Source organism: Megascapheus bottae, chromosome 9 (genome assembly GCF_031878675.1).
Source record: "Megascapheus bottae isolate mThoBot1 chromosome 9, mThoBot2.hap1, whole genome shotgun sequence".
Lineage (NCBI taxonomy): Eukaryota > Metazoa > Chordata > Mammalia > Rodentia > Geomyidae > Megascapheus > Megascapheus bottae.
In genome coordinates this window covers 12,484,791-12,502,146 of record NC_143517.1, presented here as the reverse complement: position 1 = coordinate 12,502,146, position 17,356 = coordinate 12,484,791, and the positions used below count along the sequence as shown (strand labels likewise).

At 35.2% G+C, this 17,356-nt stretch overlaps 1 protein-coding gene across 11 annotated transcripts in view; it reads left to right on the top strand.

The window, feature by feature from the left end:
* Asph (aspartate beta-hydroxylase) overlaps positions 1-17,356 on the top strand; it is a 192,244-nt gene that overhangs the window by 37,301 nt on the left and 137,587 nt on the right. For 4 of the 11 annotated variants that reach the window (XM_090338861.1, XM_090338860.1, XM_090338862.1 and 1 more), the window contains one exon: positions 5,633-5,815. The exons of 4 other annotated variants lie outside the window; for them this stretch is intronic. In XM_090338861.1, the coding sequence (XP_090194987.1) occupies positions 5,633-5,815 (183 nt within the window). Of the gene's footprint in view, positions 1-5,632; positions 6,649-12,078; positions 12,121-17,356 lie in introns of those variants that run through there. 3 more of the 11 variants (XM_090338868.1, XM_090338869.1, XM_090338870.1) reach the window with 2 other exon arrangements.

Genomic DNA, 17,356 nt, shown 5'->3' with positions numbered 1-17,356 from the left:
TACACTTAGATTTTTTATTTTGTTAGTGATAGTAAAATATTGAAATCAAAAGAAGATTTTAAATTTAATAATATTTCTGTCAATTATACATATTTCCTGGAAGGTATTTTGCTTCTGAACAATCCATTTTATTCTTATTGCAACATCAAATGACCTTATTACCACATTTCAATTTACTTTCATCAGTATGCATATAGCTCTTGCATATATATTTTAAGTATGTATCATTGCATTTGTGCTTTCAGATTAGAGCTCTTCATATTCTGTACTTAAGGTACGAATAATTCCTAGACTCTTTTCAATATGATAAAACTGCAGCTTCTTTTTTACACCGTTTCCCACAATTCAGTTTCATTTGAAAATGCAGATTTCTAAAGGCATACATGAATTCATTTAGAATAAAGTTACGATAGCTAAAATCTTAAAATGTCTTGTATATATTGTAAAATGAATATGAAATTATGAACATAGTCTTTTGAACTTATTTTATTGTTTTAGAAATCTTTTACTTTTCTTTCAGTCCCTGTAGAATTATTTGTCCTGATTTTATTTTTAATATTTCTTGAAATAAAAATGTAATATTCCCTCATTTATTTTAAAATGCTCTCCTACTGATGGTGCTGACTTTAATATGTAACTTATATAATCTAGCCTTTTAGCGTGGCATAATTCTGGTTTTAAATAGCATCATTTCCTTTGCTTTTGTATGGAGCTTAACATAGGTTAGGAATTTTTTTTTTTTTTTGGTCAGTTCCTGGGCTTGAACTCAGGTCCCCAGCACTATCCTTGAACTTTCTCAAGGCTAGCACTTAACCACTTGAGCCACAGTACCACTTCTGACTTTTTCTGTGTATGTGGTATCAATAAATCAAGCTCAGGGCTTCTTCATACATGTGAGATAAGCATTCTACCACTAAGTCACACTCCCAGGTCGGGTTAGGCATTTTTTAAAATCAAATATTTAGAAAAATAGTGGCTATATCATGGTGTTACCAACTAAGCTTTATAGAATAGCAGGACTAAGTCTTCCTGGCTACTTTGATTTGTTGTGAGTTAGTTGTTTTTGTTTTTTTTTGTTTGTTTTTTTTGTGGGTCATGGGGCTTGAACATGCTCAAGGCTGCCTCCCTATCCTTGAGCCAGGCCTCACTTCTAATTTTCTGGAGGTTGATTGGAGATAAGAGTCTCAAGTCTTTTTGTGCCGGGCTGGCTTTGAACCTTGATCCTTTGATCTCAGCCTCCTGAGTAGCTAGGATTACCCGTGTGAGCCACTATGCCTGGGCTGTTTGTCATGTTTTTAAGAACAGGAGCAAATGGAAAGATGTCTGTAACCACTTAAATGGCTTTCAGTAGATAAGTCTTGTTTGAAAAGCAAGCAGCTATTTCTTGTCCAACAATGTTCGACAAGAAATGTACTCACTACCTTACATATGTAACTGTAACCTCTGTACATCACCCTGACGATAATATTAAATTACAAAAAATAAACAAAAAACCCTAAACGAACCACCAGTTTTAAACAAGGTTTTTGTTGTGATTAGAAGTAGTACAGTTTCTTTCTTAGTTATCATTTAGTGATAACTAATGTTGACTACTTACAGAGGAAGCTTACTATAACATTTTCTTGAAATTTCTTTTCTTAACCTTAGTGGAATTTTTTTTTATAACTCTGTCATTACATTTCTAAGCCATAATTTCTGTTATACATTTAACGTCAGATGAGTATAATTTTAGGTATGCAAAAGAAATAAATTATATACAACTCAACATGTCAGTATGATGATAATTGCTTGCTAAGTTTCCTATAAATATGACTTACTACTCCAAAGTATCACTTTAAATGTATTTGGATTGGTGAAGCCTTTTATTTATTTATTTATTTATTTATTTTTTTGCCAGTCCTGGGCTTGAGCTCACGGCCTGAGCACTGACCTTGGGCTAGAGCTCTACCACTTGAGCCTCGGCACCACTTCTGGCATTTTTCTATGTATGTGGTACCAAGGAATCAAACCTGGGTCTTCATGCATGCTAGGCAAGCACTTTAACCACTAGGCCAAACTCCCGGCCCCTGAAGCTTTTTATTTTTAAAGATAATTTCAGATGGGCTAAAAGTTCCTTTGTTTTTGGAAATAATTTTACTTCTGATATACTATCGTCATTTTTTCCCCCTTTAAATTAGCTTGTATCAGTTGCAAGGTTGGGGCAGATTATATTGTGATATTATATTCCAAACATGTTTACAATGTATTTCAATCCCTTTCATCCCCTCTGTCTTCTTTTGTCCCTTTCCCCCTTCTCCAAACCTTCTGATGGTTTTATTGCTCTGTTTTCATAGCTATAAGTAATTTATTACAATAGTATTCACTATTCTATCTTCCTCATTTTTCTTAGCCCATTCTACCCTTCATAGTCTCAGGGTCTGTTTATATTTCTTAGCCCTTCATCTACTTCTTTTTTTTGAAACTGCTATTTTTTATATGAATGACTTGATTTTTTAGTATACATTACATTCCAAAAATTCATTCCTCTAAAAGTCACTATTAGCAGGTAGACTTGTGGTATGGGCAGAGCAAAGTTTATTCCTTTCCTAAGAATTATTACTACGAGGTTGAACCCCATGTGCTCATGTTTGTAATTTCACTAAGAAATTGTGAAGAAAGTAACAAGAAGGTTAAAATTCAATTATTTTTAACTCAGTACATAGTTAATTTGTGGCTATTATAAATGTGAAATATATTCAAACTGAGCTGTCAGGCTGTTACCTCAAATTACTTCTCCATTCTTAATTCTCAGCACTAAATACTTAACTTGGATTGAAGATGGAAGTTCTTTCCTTATGTTTGAGATTATTGTGGTTTAGCTGTGCTGCTATTGCTGGTAGGAGACTGTAAAAGAAGTGCCTAGTAAAATTTAGGGGCATGTGTAGAGACTTTCATTAGCTCTGTATGATCAGGAGAAGTTACAGAGAAGCTATGTTCTGTGGGTGCATTACCATTTAGGTATCTGTTGAGGGGTAAACTCTCAGGGTAAAGGTTTTAGGATGAGGTAGAAGGAATCCTAGGGGCAGAAAGAAAATTGGAGAAAATGGAGTAAAAGAAAACTTGTCTTGAAAGGAAGTAGTAATAATTGGGATATGTTGAACTTTGATACCTTTAGCATTTTCCCCCCTAGATTCTTAAATCTACATATATGTATATCATATAAGTTTTGTATCTCAAGGCTTATCTTATGAAATAAAAAGGAGTTAAGAGTTAAATACGTCTGAATAAATGTAGATCATTGGCTTTTTTTTTTTTTTTTTTTTTTTTTTTTGTGGCTCATGGGGCTTGAACTGGGCCTGGGCGCTGTCTCTGAGCTTTTCAGCTTAAAGCTTACCACCCTTATTGCCCTACCCCTTGAGCCAAGCCCCACTTCCCATTTTCTAGAGTTTAATTGGAGATAAGTGCCTCAGGTCCTTTTGTGCCTGGGCTGGCTTTGAACTTTGATCCTCATATCTCAGCCTCCTAAGTAGGCCAATGCCTTTTTGATAAACTTTGAAAATATACTGAGCCTGTTCCTGGCTACATAAGCATCCTGGTTTAGTGGCCAGTTTATGGGAAATATCTTTGATTTTAGCTTCTGTTACTGAAAATTACATTGCTCACACTATATTCTTTACAGATTCCCTTTCCACATTAAAAAAAAATCAATAGGGCTAGATGCTAAAAACAGTAACTTCTTAGTGCATTATTACCTAACAATTACATGCTCTCATTTTGTTTTAGGATTTGCACCTAGCTGGCACTATCCCACTTATTCCTGATGCACAGTAGTCAAACCAGTCCTCAACTTCTAGCTCCTTGATAAACATTTGTCCACTGAATGATGTGTTGAGTGAACTTAAGAGAGGAGTAGGCCAGAGTTTGCCCAACTAAGAGTATGAACACATTGCTCTTTTATTGGGGCATAGTCAAAGAGGTTAAGAAGGAGTTACAGATCCAGAATATTTTTTTTCTTCTTTGGACTGGTACTTTTTGTCTTAAGAGCAATAGGCAGATCATGACACAAGTTTTCAAGTACTTTTGTGTATTTGGTAGACAATTTGTTATCATGAAAAGCAGGATAGGTTTATATTTTACATTTAATACTCAGAAATAATATATTGGAACGTGGAGAAAAAGATAAAAAGAGTATTGTGGCAGCTATGGTATTTTAGGTAGAGAGAAGATATAATGTTATTTTCACAGATACTTGGGTGGGAATGTGGGCCCTTTTTATGGTTGTTGTTCACAGGATTTGTCAGCCCTGAAGCTCAATAAAAAGCATTCTGGGCTTTTCAAAAAGTAATTTAAATGTTTTCATAAATTATGTCCCTCTCTTTCCCCAACCCCTGCCATTCTCACTCCACTTCCAGTGTGAAAAATGATATAGTTCTATCAATAAAGCAGATAACTCATTGTTATCTTTAAAACTTAAAGTAGCTGTTATACAACTGTCTCTTAGAAGTCAGTCTTGATAGCTAATAGTTGTGGCTGTTGATTTGCATTTTATCAAAGCCTTAAATGACCAAGTTTTGGGCAGCTGCAGTTGGAGTAGCTTTGAGGTCATTGCTGTTTAGTTTTCTTGTAGCCCGAATTTCTGTTCTGTTTCCATCCCCAAATTTTGTGGCCTTGCTATATGGAGCTTGGCAATACGAGCAGATTTTGAAACCTATGGGAACTAAGAATCTCTTCCTCCTCCCAGCCAGTTCTTCAGAGAAGAAATACAAATGATTGTATGTACTGATTTCTTTCTATTAGGATGACCTATTCTTCCTCGAGGGATTAACAAGGACAGAAGCCAATAGACTTTGCAGTAGAAGGTGATTTCCTGAGCTGATGAGGAGAGGAATTTTGGATATTGCCACTGCAAATGAGTGACTCAAGCCTATTCTGAATTCCTTACTGAAGGCCCAGAGAATTGATAACAATAGCTAACCATAATTATTGAGCCCATTTATAACACCATGAATCATTTGCCAAATTCATACAGAACTAACCTACTACTTAATAGTTAAAATTCAAATGTGTGATTTGAGTTACTTAATTTGAATGGATTGGAGTCCATCTGTGCAGAGTATAACAAAATCATCCTGCTGGTCTTATCATCCCAGAGTTTTCTAAATTTATTCCAGGTTCTAGGAGGAAAAAAGATGAGAAAATGAGCCATTTTATTTCCTATAAGTATTTATTGATGTATGCATAACTTTTTAATCAACTCTTGATATTGATGCCTTTGGTAAATGAGCAAACCAGGAGGTTGCTAGAAGTATTTTTTCCCCCATCTAATACTACTTTTGTCTATGGAACTGAATAGATACAATTTTTCTCTGTTTTTAGCTCAAGACCAATGAGTAAATGTTAATATTCCACACCCCTGTACAAGAGGTGGTACGAATGGTGGGGAGTGGTCAGGTTGGCTGTCCTTTAGCACAGATAACTGATACTTGATTGTGTGATGTGCATCTCATTTCATTTATTTCCAGTTCTAATTTTCCTATAACCGTCCATGAACACAGTGCACAGTCTTGTTGCAATCACTCTTCCTCCACTGAATTTTTTTCCTCCTAACTGCTCTCCTTATTTTCTCTTTCTCTCTTCCTTTATTCTTATGTAGGCCTGACCAAAGATGGCAGTAATGAAAATATTGATTCTCTTGAGGAAGTCCTTAATATTTTAGCAGAGGAAAGTTCAGATTGGTTTTATGGTTTCCTCTCCTTTCTCTATGATATAATGACTCCTTTTGAAATGCTAGAAGAAGAAGAAGAAGAAGAAAGCGAAACCACAGATGGTGTTGATGGTACGTCACAGGATGAAGGGGTTCAGGGAAAGACTTGTGTCATTTTGGATTTACATAACCAGTAACTGACTCAGAGACTGAAGTCACTGGCTTATGAAAACCAGGAGCAGTCTCTCTTCTTTGTTTTCCTTTGCTTATGCAGGGCTTAATGCACTGTGGGGCAGCTGTGACCTTAGAGTACAAGCCAACCATGCAATCTTGCCCAGTACAACTATATAGCTATTTCCTTGCTTGGCTCCCCACTCCAGTGAACACAATGGTATCCCTCATTCTTGTGGTTACCTACAGACTACATTGAAGATGATTGGTAGTATAATTGGTTTCTGTATTATTCTATTTCAAGTCATGTATTCACAGAACTAAATTTGGAAACTTAACAGTAGTAAATTGTGTTGTGGTTAACCATTGATGCCTGTCTTTCTAACACTATTAATGATGATTATTCTAATGGACTTGATTACAAATTTCTTTTCTGGCATGATACATAAGTTAAATCCTTCTCTGTTAGTCTTTAACTTGTTTGAAGTATTAAAGGATGGTTCTTTAAAATGCTGTTATTTTTAATCTGTAAGTAATTTAGGTTAACTGACTTCTCTGAAAGGGTCATACAAATCTCAGTGTAAAATTCTGTATTAAATGGTGCTTTGGAAATAATTCTAAACTAATTCTGTATTTTTGCCTTAGAGTACTTAAGTTCATGAATTCAAGAGTAGTGTGTTTGCATAGTTCTGTTTCTGAAAGTAATATTTATTTTAAATTTCATTTTCATATATATATCCAGAGAAGGTAATTTGTATTTTTTAATTAAGCATATTAAAAAGGGAAAATGTAAATATGTGTCGTAAGTAATGCTGTACATATTAAAATTATTCATCCTATCTTTTCCCAGTTTTTCTTTTATTAACTTATCAATTTTGACTTATAAGTATGATTTTTAGGTTTATAAATTAAATTTATTAAAGTACTAATTCATTAATGTAGAATAAAAATGTCATCAATTTCTTTTTTTTTATTTATTTTTATTGTAATTAGTAAAAGGGTTACATGATATTTGCCAGATAGAAGGTGCATTAATTCACATACATTGATACCCTTTCACATGTCTTGGTACCCATTTCCCTCCCCCCCTCAATTTCTTTTTAATGAGTTTGCTTTAATAATAGCAAAAGCAAATTATACTCACTGTACATAAAATACATTACCTAACGGAAGATTTCACCTCCAAACAAAGCTCTTAAAGCTTTAAAGAGGAAGATCTAAGACCTTTTGCTTTCTGTGACTCTTTGGAAGAATGATGTATCATATTTTTAAAATATTTTGAAGTTTCTCTAAGATTTTGATTAACTTTGAGAAGATTCACATTTTAGACAACAGTATTTGTAATTTTTTTTTACTTTTTCCAGTATTCTTTGATTTCCCATATTTAATTAAATTACTTTTATGTAAGTACATTATGGATCCCTTTTTTCTAAGAGGAATATGACACCTTTTGCTTCTTGAGTACGAAGTCATAGCTTGAAAGGACAAGTCATTAATTAGAAGACAGCGCTTCAGTCCACAGTCCAAGTTGGAGAGGTTACCCAGCTTGGTAATTTCACCAAGCAACCAGCTACTAAGTATTATTTAAAGTTATTATTTAGTAATGTTCTTTCTGAATTCAGATTGGATCTACATTTCTTAGGTCTATTTGGAATTTAGACACTGTAAAATATTATTAGGTTTAAGTTTGAAAAGATTGTGGGCTCATATTCTCAGTGAAATTCACTTAGCCAGATGTCTGAGAAACTCTTTTTATGGAAACCTTCTTTGTTAGTTCGTCATACCTACTAACTCCAGAAGATGTGTTTGTTAGTGAAAAATAATTTTTGTGTTAAAATTTTTGTATTTAATCGGCTTTGCGTTTTCTGTCATGATACTAATGTACATTTTACATACAGAAATTAATTATGCTATATTTTCCTAAGTGAAAAACCAGAGTGGGAGACAGAATGATTAGGCATTCATTTTGTACCATGTATTTGAAGGCCTCTGATACAGGATTTAACTAAAGAACCCCTGAATTCTGTGACTTCCGTCCACCTGTCCCTAAGTGTGTGCGTGTGTGTGTGTGTGTGTGTGTGTGTGTGTGTGTGTGTGTGCGTGCATGTGTGAGAGAGGGAGAGGGAGGGGGAGAGAGAGAGAGAGAGAGGGGCGGGAAGGGAGGGGGAGGGAGAGAGAGAGGGAGAGAGGGAGAGGGAGGGAGAGAGAGAGAGGGGGGCGGTGGGGAGGGAGGGAGGGGGAGGGAGAGAGAGAGAGGGAGAGAGAATAAAGTTGTTGGCAAAAACTGTGCTGTAAAATAACATGAAGTTGATCAGCATGACTCATGACTGCTTAAATCATGCCTATTACATAATTCCTAATTCTCTAAAGATTTACTGTGTAGTATTGCCTCATACAAATAGTGTTAAACTCAAGCACATACTTACCACATTGCATTCAGTATACCTGAGTTTATAGTGAGGGGATTTTTCCTCATGTTTTTCTTTCAGATTCTGTGGGTATGCTAAGTGTTAGATGTAGTGTTGGTTCCTTGGTGTGGCTGTTGATTCTTTGGATGCTCATCTGTTGACCTGAGAGAACCAGGTTCTCTGGGGTTTGGTGCAAAAAGAGGGTGAGAGCACTGGGGATTAGTCCTTGCATTTTGGCTTCTTTCAGCCCTGATGAATCTGAGAATTGAATAGTAAGGATGTAAGCCAACCACTGGAGTGTCTTCAAGGTACTAGTCCTGCTTACTCCTGAGACCTGAAGCCCAGCTAGCCTGTTCTCTCCCTGTCAGATGTGGAGGTCAGGATGGAGTGCTGACTGGGCGCTTGAAGGATTGCTTTACGAATTGCCTCCTTGAGGTATAGAGTGGCATCTGGACAAGAAAGAAAAACTTTTCTCCTGCTTTAATTTGCTTTGTTTTATTCTCACGTGATTATACAGAACGCAATGGTTTCTTTAAGAATTCAAGGGAGAACTCAAATAGTGTGAGTTTCTTAGAAAGGCAAAGTCAAAGTTCAGCAAAATAAAACACCAGGGAATGGGTACTTGAAAGAGGTGGGTTGGGGGAAGGGAGTAGAGAAATGAAGAGAAGAGAAGGAGAATGCAATCAAGAATCCAATGTTTGTCTTACAAAATTAGAAGAGGGGAGATGTGGATAGGGGAGATAGGTGAGAATGCTGAAAGGGACGATACTGATCAAGATGTATTTATAAACTTTTTAAAATTATTATTGTCTTTTAAATTAAATTATTTTAAAAGATAATAAAAAGATTATAGATTTGGAGAATTGTCAAAAGCAAGCATAAGCACTGCTAGTGATTCTTAATTTGATCACTTGGCAGTTTAAACCCTTACGGAATTGGTAACCAGTGGCTTTTTCCCAGTAATACTCTAGATTAGCTACTTAATTCTATAGTACATATAACAAACTTTCTATGATATGGGCTATGGAGTCTTTGTTAATCATAATATATATGGGATAGTTAACAAACTTAATAACTCAGACTATTTTTTAAATCATTTACTGGAGCAAGTAAGCCAGATTATCTCCTTATATTTGTTGAGATACTGAGGTAATACATAGGAGTAAAATATTAACTATGTCATTTTGAGGCATAAGTGCCATTTAGACTGTGAACTCCCATAGGCGAGGAACTATGTTTTTTTGCTTGATCTGATTCTGCAAAGCTAAGTGCCTTTCTTAAATTTACACTATTTGAGTTCTTCCTTGTCATCTTAAAGACATGATATTCATTCATATTTGAATATAATGATGTTTGTATTAGTTCCCATGAATAGAAGTCTCAGGAATTCTTTATTGTATAAGAAATTTCTCTCTGTTTTTTTAGCCTCAGAGAAGGAAGCTTAATTTGAGTTTTTTTAATTTGATATTTTAGGACCTTCAATGTTGCTTTATGCTTGGAACATGCATATCCTTGTGGGAAGTTATATCTCCCAAGACTGGAATGTTTTAAAAGTTTTCAAGTGCTCACTTTGTTCTGTTTGTTTAATTTGTTGCTGATCTAACATTTTGGCTTCTGACTTAAGTCTTTTCTTCACTATAGCTCGTTTTGAATCTATCATAAGTGGGTGTGGAAAGTGGGTAGTCTGATTTTTGCTACTCTATTTTTTTGTGGTGTTACTGTTTTTTCCTTTGATGGGGTGGAGGGTGGGGGCTGCTGATGCTAGGGCTTGAGCTCAGGGCCTGGGCTCTTTCCTGAGCTTCTACCACTTGACCCACAGCCTCTCTTCTGGCTTTTATTGTAGTTTATTGGTGAGAGTCGCACGGACTTTCCTGCTGGGGTTCTTTGAAAAGCAATCCTAATTTCTAAGCCTCCTGAGTAGCTGTGATTGTAGACATGAACCACTGATGCCTGGCTTTACAGGGTGGGTTTTTCTTTTTTTTTTCCGTATATTTTTTATTGTAATTAATAGAAGGGTTACTTTTTTTTAATGCAAGGTCTTGTGATTGCTAGGTGAGTACTTCAGCACTGACTTAAGGCATGCTTGTCATTTTTACTTTTGCTGGTTTTTTCAGGGGTCTCAGATTGATGCTCAGGCCAGCCTGGACCACACCATCTATTTATGATTTGCTAGGACAGAAGCAGGCACATACCGAAATTTTATTGTTTGAGAGGAAGTCTTAATGTTGTTTGGCCTGGTGTGATAATTCTGTTCTCTATCTCACAGAAGCTTGGATTGTAGGCATCAATCATAGTCATCCAGCCCTACCCTGCTATTTAATAGGACAATTTCAGCCTGGCCTAGAAGGATGTGCATCAGTGGATAAAGAAATATGAGTAGTACGGAGAGTATATTTTGAAGCTTTATGTTACTCTTTTTGACACATTCAAAAATAACCATGTATTTAAAGTGTAATTCAACAAGAGTAGGTTAGTATCTTATTAAGAAGTAGACTTCAGTAGGGTGTGATCTGTATTACAGTGGTATGTTGTTTTGACAGAGTTTAGGGAAGAATCAAGTTTTGTATGTGAAACATAATTATAATATAAACACATTGAGACCCAGTTATAATACAAATGCTATATAGGCATTATAGATACAACCACAATGAACAGTTAGCCACATGTGTCTTCCTTTTCTTTTCATGTAGTCAGCAGTAAGTCATACATATTTTTTCCAGAATGATGATTGTATTTCAATTTATACTAAATTAGAATTCTCATTACACTGAATTTGATAGAAACACTTTGTGCAAATAGAGAAAGAGAAGGGAGCTGAGGAATGGCAGATGATGTGAAAAATGTAATTGGTATAAAATCCCTCTTACACTGGAAATGGGAGTGTTATCCTGATTGTAGGTGTATGATTGTGTTGCCAAGAAGCATATAGAGCAGATTCTTCCATTTGCAGCAGGAGTAAGTGTCGTGATTGGGAAACTTTCTTTTGATATCCTTAGGCCTTAGCTCTGTTTTTTTTTTTTTCCTCCCATCCTCCTGAATAGTAACAACACTTTTCACCAAATATGCCTGAGAAATTGGCTGTCATCTTATTTAGCGTGCTGCTGTAGAAATTTGCCCATCTGTGTACCCAAAATGGTATTTTTATGACTGAGAAATAGAAAAGAATGACCAATTGAGAGAGACATGGAGTACATGCTGGTTGGAAACACTTGTACCAGAAGGAATGTGGGATTGATTTTGTTAACTGTCACAAAGAAATCCAGTATCAGAACTCTGATCTGTCAAAAGAAGGGGAAGAAAGCTATTACATTGTTTTTTTGAGTGAAAAAATCCATGTGATTATATAATAGTGTGTTACTTCTGTAACTCTTTAAAAGATTTGAAATAATGAGGGTAAAGCAATGACTGGCCAGACACAGATGAAAATTCTATAAAAATAGGTGAGTCTGTTCTGGGTGGCTATGGTGATTTGAGTGGAGAAGGACCCTAGCTCTCTCTATGCTATCATCTGCGTCCAGAACAGGATCCTAGACAAATGCATTTACAGAGGCAGTAGATGTTGCTAAAGCCAATGATTGTTACATGTTAATGCCAGTTGAAATATTGAGGGGATCATTGTCATTTGTCTGTTGTACAAAATGAGACCAAGTCTTTAAAGAGATATATAAATGATAGGGTAAATGTTAAAGTGTCTTTTATGATAAATATAAGTATCTTTGTTTTATAGCAGCATCAGTTTCAACTTACTAATACTTATTTTTGGATTCCTTAACACTTTGTCTTTGTAACCTGTTTTCATCTTATAAATACCAACAGAAGGACCTGGTGGGGTAGCCAAGAGAAAAACTAAGACTAAAGGTATTTTTGGTTTTCAAATTAGGCTTGAATGAATCACATTTGTGCTTTAAAGTGCATGAGATGTTCCAGTATGTTATGTAAATGCAGCTACTAATGCTAAATAATATTGCTTCTTTTGGGTTTGGGTGCACCTTATGTCACTTATAAAGATTTATTTTTTCAAAGACTCATTGGAAAGTTTTCTTCCTAGACTATAATTTTGATTAACTTACATTTTAATCTAAAAGCTATGCAAAGTTTTAGGTAAAACCATAAAACAGATTTTTACATAAGAATGTAAAAGTTTTTAGCTGAGAACATAAACCAGTATCATGTTACATTTGTTAGAATATTTACATTAAATGTACATAATCATCTTACCTTACTACTCAGAACCTTTCTTGGTTTGATTTTTTATATTGCTATTATCACAGTGGTAAATTCATTACTGACTGACTTCATTATTCCAGAATTTTTCATGATACTGTCTTAAACACAATGTGTACAATCAGATGTACGCTTTCTAGTAAAATGAAATTTAGATTTGTAAGCTTTATCCTTTCAAGCTAGAATTTGCATTGTATATTTTTATTTAATTAAGAATTACACATCTACCATTCTATGTAGGCTATGAGTTCAATATTAGATTTTTTTTTTCCAGTCCTGGGGCTTGAACTCAGGGCCTGAGCACTGTCCTTGGGCTTTCTCAAGGCTAGAGCTCTACCACTTGAGCCACAGCGCCGCTTCTGGCTTTTTCTGTGTATGTGGTATGGAGGAATCGAAACCTGGTTTTCGTGCATGTTAGGCAGCACTCTACCTCTAGGCCAAATTATCGGCCCTCAGTATTAGAATTTTAATACCCTTGCATTTTTTTCCTGTACATATGTATACATTAATGTTCTTAAGGGGAAAAAAGGCATGAGGAATTGCATGGTTTTCTTTAAAAAAAATCTTTCTTTCCAAATGCTTGGCCTATGGTTTGCAATGTGATTTTTGCTATAACTTTAAGATTTTTTGATATTTGATATGCTGGTTTTGTGAAAGATGAGGATGTCTAATGTTGTGACCCTGAACACTCTGCCAGGCTTATTTATAGAAAGAAAGATAGTTTACCATTTTAATTTCATGTAAATAGTGATGAAATAAGTGGTCTATGAAGGATCAGTTTACTTCTTGATATGAGAAGTAAATTCAATAGTAATTACTTAATGTTCTTTAAAAATGCTATGCAGAATAATATGTGAGGGGGTTGCATAATTATTTTATTCTTTTGCTCCTCTGTATTAGTCTGAAAACAGCCTTGAAGTAGAATGAAGACTTGGAGGATACTTCTATATGGATGTTATTCTATATTATTACATGATTTAATGAGTTTTTTTTTTTCAGGAAGAATTAAAGTGTTTCCTGATGGCTTAATCCCAGGAAATTCAATGATATTCTTGTTGGTTAATCTAGAGTTTATTTGACTATCTGGGAAGTTGCAATGTAGGAATACTTCCTTTGAGCCCTCCCCCCCCCCCCCGATCTACAGCCCATTTTGACTAAACCTATGCTTTAACAGTTTTCCATATATTGAGTCAGCAGATGTAGATCTTCCATATTTTATTATATTTAAGTAATTTTTCATTTTGTTTGACACCACATAAATGCAACATTGTGCAGAGATACCCTCTCTTACAACTGCCAGATAAGAGAACAAAAAGGTTAAATTTAAACTTTTAACTAATTACTCTGCTAAACTTATGCGACACATGTTGAAAATCTCATCTTACATGAGATTTGGAATTACCTGTGCGTTCTATTTAGTTCTTTTCCCTTCACTACAAACAGGTTATGTTATGGACAGGTTAGTTGGTTTTGTAGGAATTGATTAGGACATATATTTAAAGGAATACTGATTGACTCTGAAAAAAAATAAAAGATTTTGTTCTAACTCTTACAGGTAATGATTTTAAATGTTCTTGTACATGGAGATATTATTGTTATTCCTATTTAGCTAAGTATTGAATGCTCTGTAGTTTTCACTTGTGCATATTTTTTTCTCGAAGACTATAAGCACAGTGTTTTAAAGACATGATGTTTTGTTTCCTATTAAAAATATCTGTCTAAAAACTGTATGGAAAGTTGGTTTTTACATTGCCAGTGTTCCTTTATTTATGTCACCCTTGTGGTTGTGAAGTATGAGCTAACTGGGTAAGGCTCAGCTCTTTTGGGTGCGCTCACTTTAACAAAGTTGCATGTTAACCTTTGATAACCAATGCAAGCCAAATATGAAGCTGGAAAAAGTGATGGTGAGATTTCAGCATTTCTTTTATAGCTGATATTTTTAACCAACTCAAAATTTTTTTTGAATGAGCATTTTCTCGCGTGGGGAAAAATGGGTAAAAAGACAAAGAGTGTTTCACTGAATTGCTATTCTACAATTTAAGTGATGCAGTCAGTAAACGTATTTTTCTTTGGTGGGGAAATCTGAATGTTAAAGAACCGACTAAGGAAGAGCTCAGGAAGGAAATTGCGAAGTCAGTGTCTAGGAAGAATGAAGAAAGAAAAGGGGGGAAGAAAGAAAAGGAAGATGAGCGGAAGAATAAGAAAGTGGCTGATTCCGATACATCAAGGAAAGAGCCTTTCAAGGGTAAAAAGGATAGAGTGAAGGAAAAAGTGGACCCAGATAAGAGTACTAAATCCAAGGATGATAAGAAAAAAACAGCAATCATGAAGGATACGGCCAGTAAAGTGACATCCAGAGACAAAGAAGATAGGAAGGAAAGAAGCTTGGCCAAGCAGGTGCATTTGGCCAAGGGACATAACCAGAAGAGAAAGAATTGAAGCCCTCAAATCACCATCAGAATCTGAGAACTCTCCTACTGTGGCTCCAGAGGACATAGGAAACTTAGCATTGCTCTGTGCATTATCCATTGAATGCATATTGGTGCTCAGTAAGCTAATACTTTGGAATTTAAGTGTACTATATCATATTTCTTAATTTAAAAAATGAAGCTTTTATGTAATACAAAATATGTAATAATTTCTATGTTTATTTATTGATCCTGTATTCAGAACTTGTCTATGTATAATATAAATTGTAATGGATTTGTTAATCTCTTTAAGTGCTTTTAAGTTAAAGAAGTAGGAGCATTACTGTATTGAGCTTTGGGTTTATGCACTGGTGAGTGACCCAAACATAAAGCACCTTGGGTGCTTGGCTGTGTAGACAGTTATATTCTTTTCTCTATTTGCTTTTGTTCACTGCTCATCGTCCCCTTCCTACTTCCCTGTGCTTCTTGTTTTCTCTTATCTCTTCTTCTCTGATGCTCACTCCTCTGCAGGTATCACCTCAGTGTCTTGTGCTACTTTGCTTTCCAAATCTCCCCTATTCTTTCCATTCTCCACCTCTCCTTTTTTGTCTTAATATCTTTTTCTCTAGTCTCTCAGTGTCTCTGTAACCTTTCTAGTTCTCCCCTTCTTCCTCCTACATGTCTTTCCTTGCTTTTCCTACCCTTTCTCACCACTTCCTTTCTCCTGTCCTCCAACATGAACTTAGTGTTGACCCTGATTTTCTGGGATGTAGAGGCAAGGAAAGGAGAACTTTATTTAGAAGAGTAGATCCAGAACACTTTGATTTATGATACCTTTGCAAACTTAGAATAGTTACCACAAAAGCTTTAATTATTTCACATTGGGATACACTTATAACAGAGTACTTTTCAGTCATCTTACAATTGTTTACCATTTCTGAAAATTTTGATATTTGAGACTAGAACTTAGTCCATCAGAAAATACCGAATAAAGTGAACTTTTAGTAAGAAATACATTTCTATAAATGCTCTTAGTATATGAAATTTTAAAACTTTATCTTTGGCTGTTGGTTGAGAGAAGTAGCTTAATAGATTCCAGAGTAGTATGGAAAAGGTATTTTGAAAATCATTCTTTTTCTATGAAGAATTTAATAATAAAGATTTTCAGCCTAAATTAAAGATATTTCATGTTGGAAGCAAATAAGCTTGTAAGCATTCCTAAACATATTGCCCACTTTTTCTTATAGGCCCAAAGATTTTTCTACTTACAATTAAACACACTGTAGTTGTCCCTTTACTTCATAGAATTAAACAGCAAAAGAAAATAGAAAATAACCAGTATCTAATCCAATCCTGTCATTTTTTTGGGTGGGGAGACAAAAATTAAGGCCCCCAAAACAGTAATAGTTGATACCTTAAGGGTTTTAGTCCGTGAGTTTGGCCTAGTGGTAGAGTGCTTGCCTAGCCTGCACGAAGATCCCGGTTCAATTCCTCGGTACCACATACATAGAAAAAAGCTGGAAGTGGTGCTGTGGCTCAATGGTAGAGCTCTTGAGAAAAGTCCAAGGACAGTACACAGGCCCTGAGTTCAAGCCCCACAACTGACAAAAAAAGAGTTTGTTTTGATTTATTTTTTATATTTTGATTACTCTGGATTTTGCTACTGCTTTTATAGATTACCAGAGCATAGTAAACTAAGTGGGTAGTTTTATGGCTGCTTTGGCAATTTAAAGCGATTGGCTCCTGATTAATATTAGTCCAGAGGATCCAGCAATCAGGGCTCTGTCTTCCAAATAAATTTCCCTATTACTTGGGAAGCACCTAATTCTTTGAGTCCCACCCAAGCTAACTGATGTGTTTCTTACAGGAAGAGGGGGACAAGAACCAGAGTATCTGACAAAACTGGATAGAAAAAACAAATACAACATGAAAAAGATTCAAGATTTTCAAAATATGTCCTCATGCTAGATCTAACTGCAGATAGCAATATATGCAAAATTCTAAGGGCTGCATTCTCTATAGCTCAGTTTTTTCTCCCCTTGAAGGAAATTAGAGAAATGTTAGAGAATTAGAGAATTCAGTAAGAGTATTTTAGTAGTGATGTTTGCCTAGATATTTGAGGTTCAGTGGCAACAAGATGTATAGCACATAAATGCTAAATTGTATATAAATGAGTGAATGGGTTAAAGCATCTGGTATTGTTGACCACTGTTTAGCAAAATGCTTTAACTATTTTAGATCTGTTTCCTTTGAAATCACCTTAAGAACTGAATGAATTCCCATAATAAACACTAGAAGGTCACTCAGTAATGTCTTCCAACATCTTATTATCTTTCCAAGAAAGAATCAAAACCTGAACATTAAAAGACAGTTTAAAAGTGTTTACAAACTGGAGTTTGCATGCTCTCTTTCCCTTCCCCCCTCCTTCTCTCTCCCCTTCCCTCCCTCCCTGTGTGTCTCTC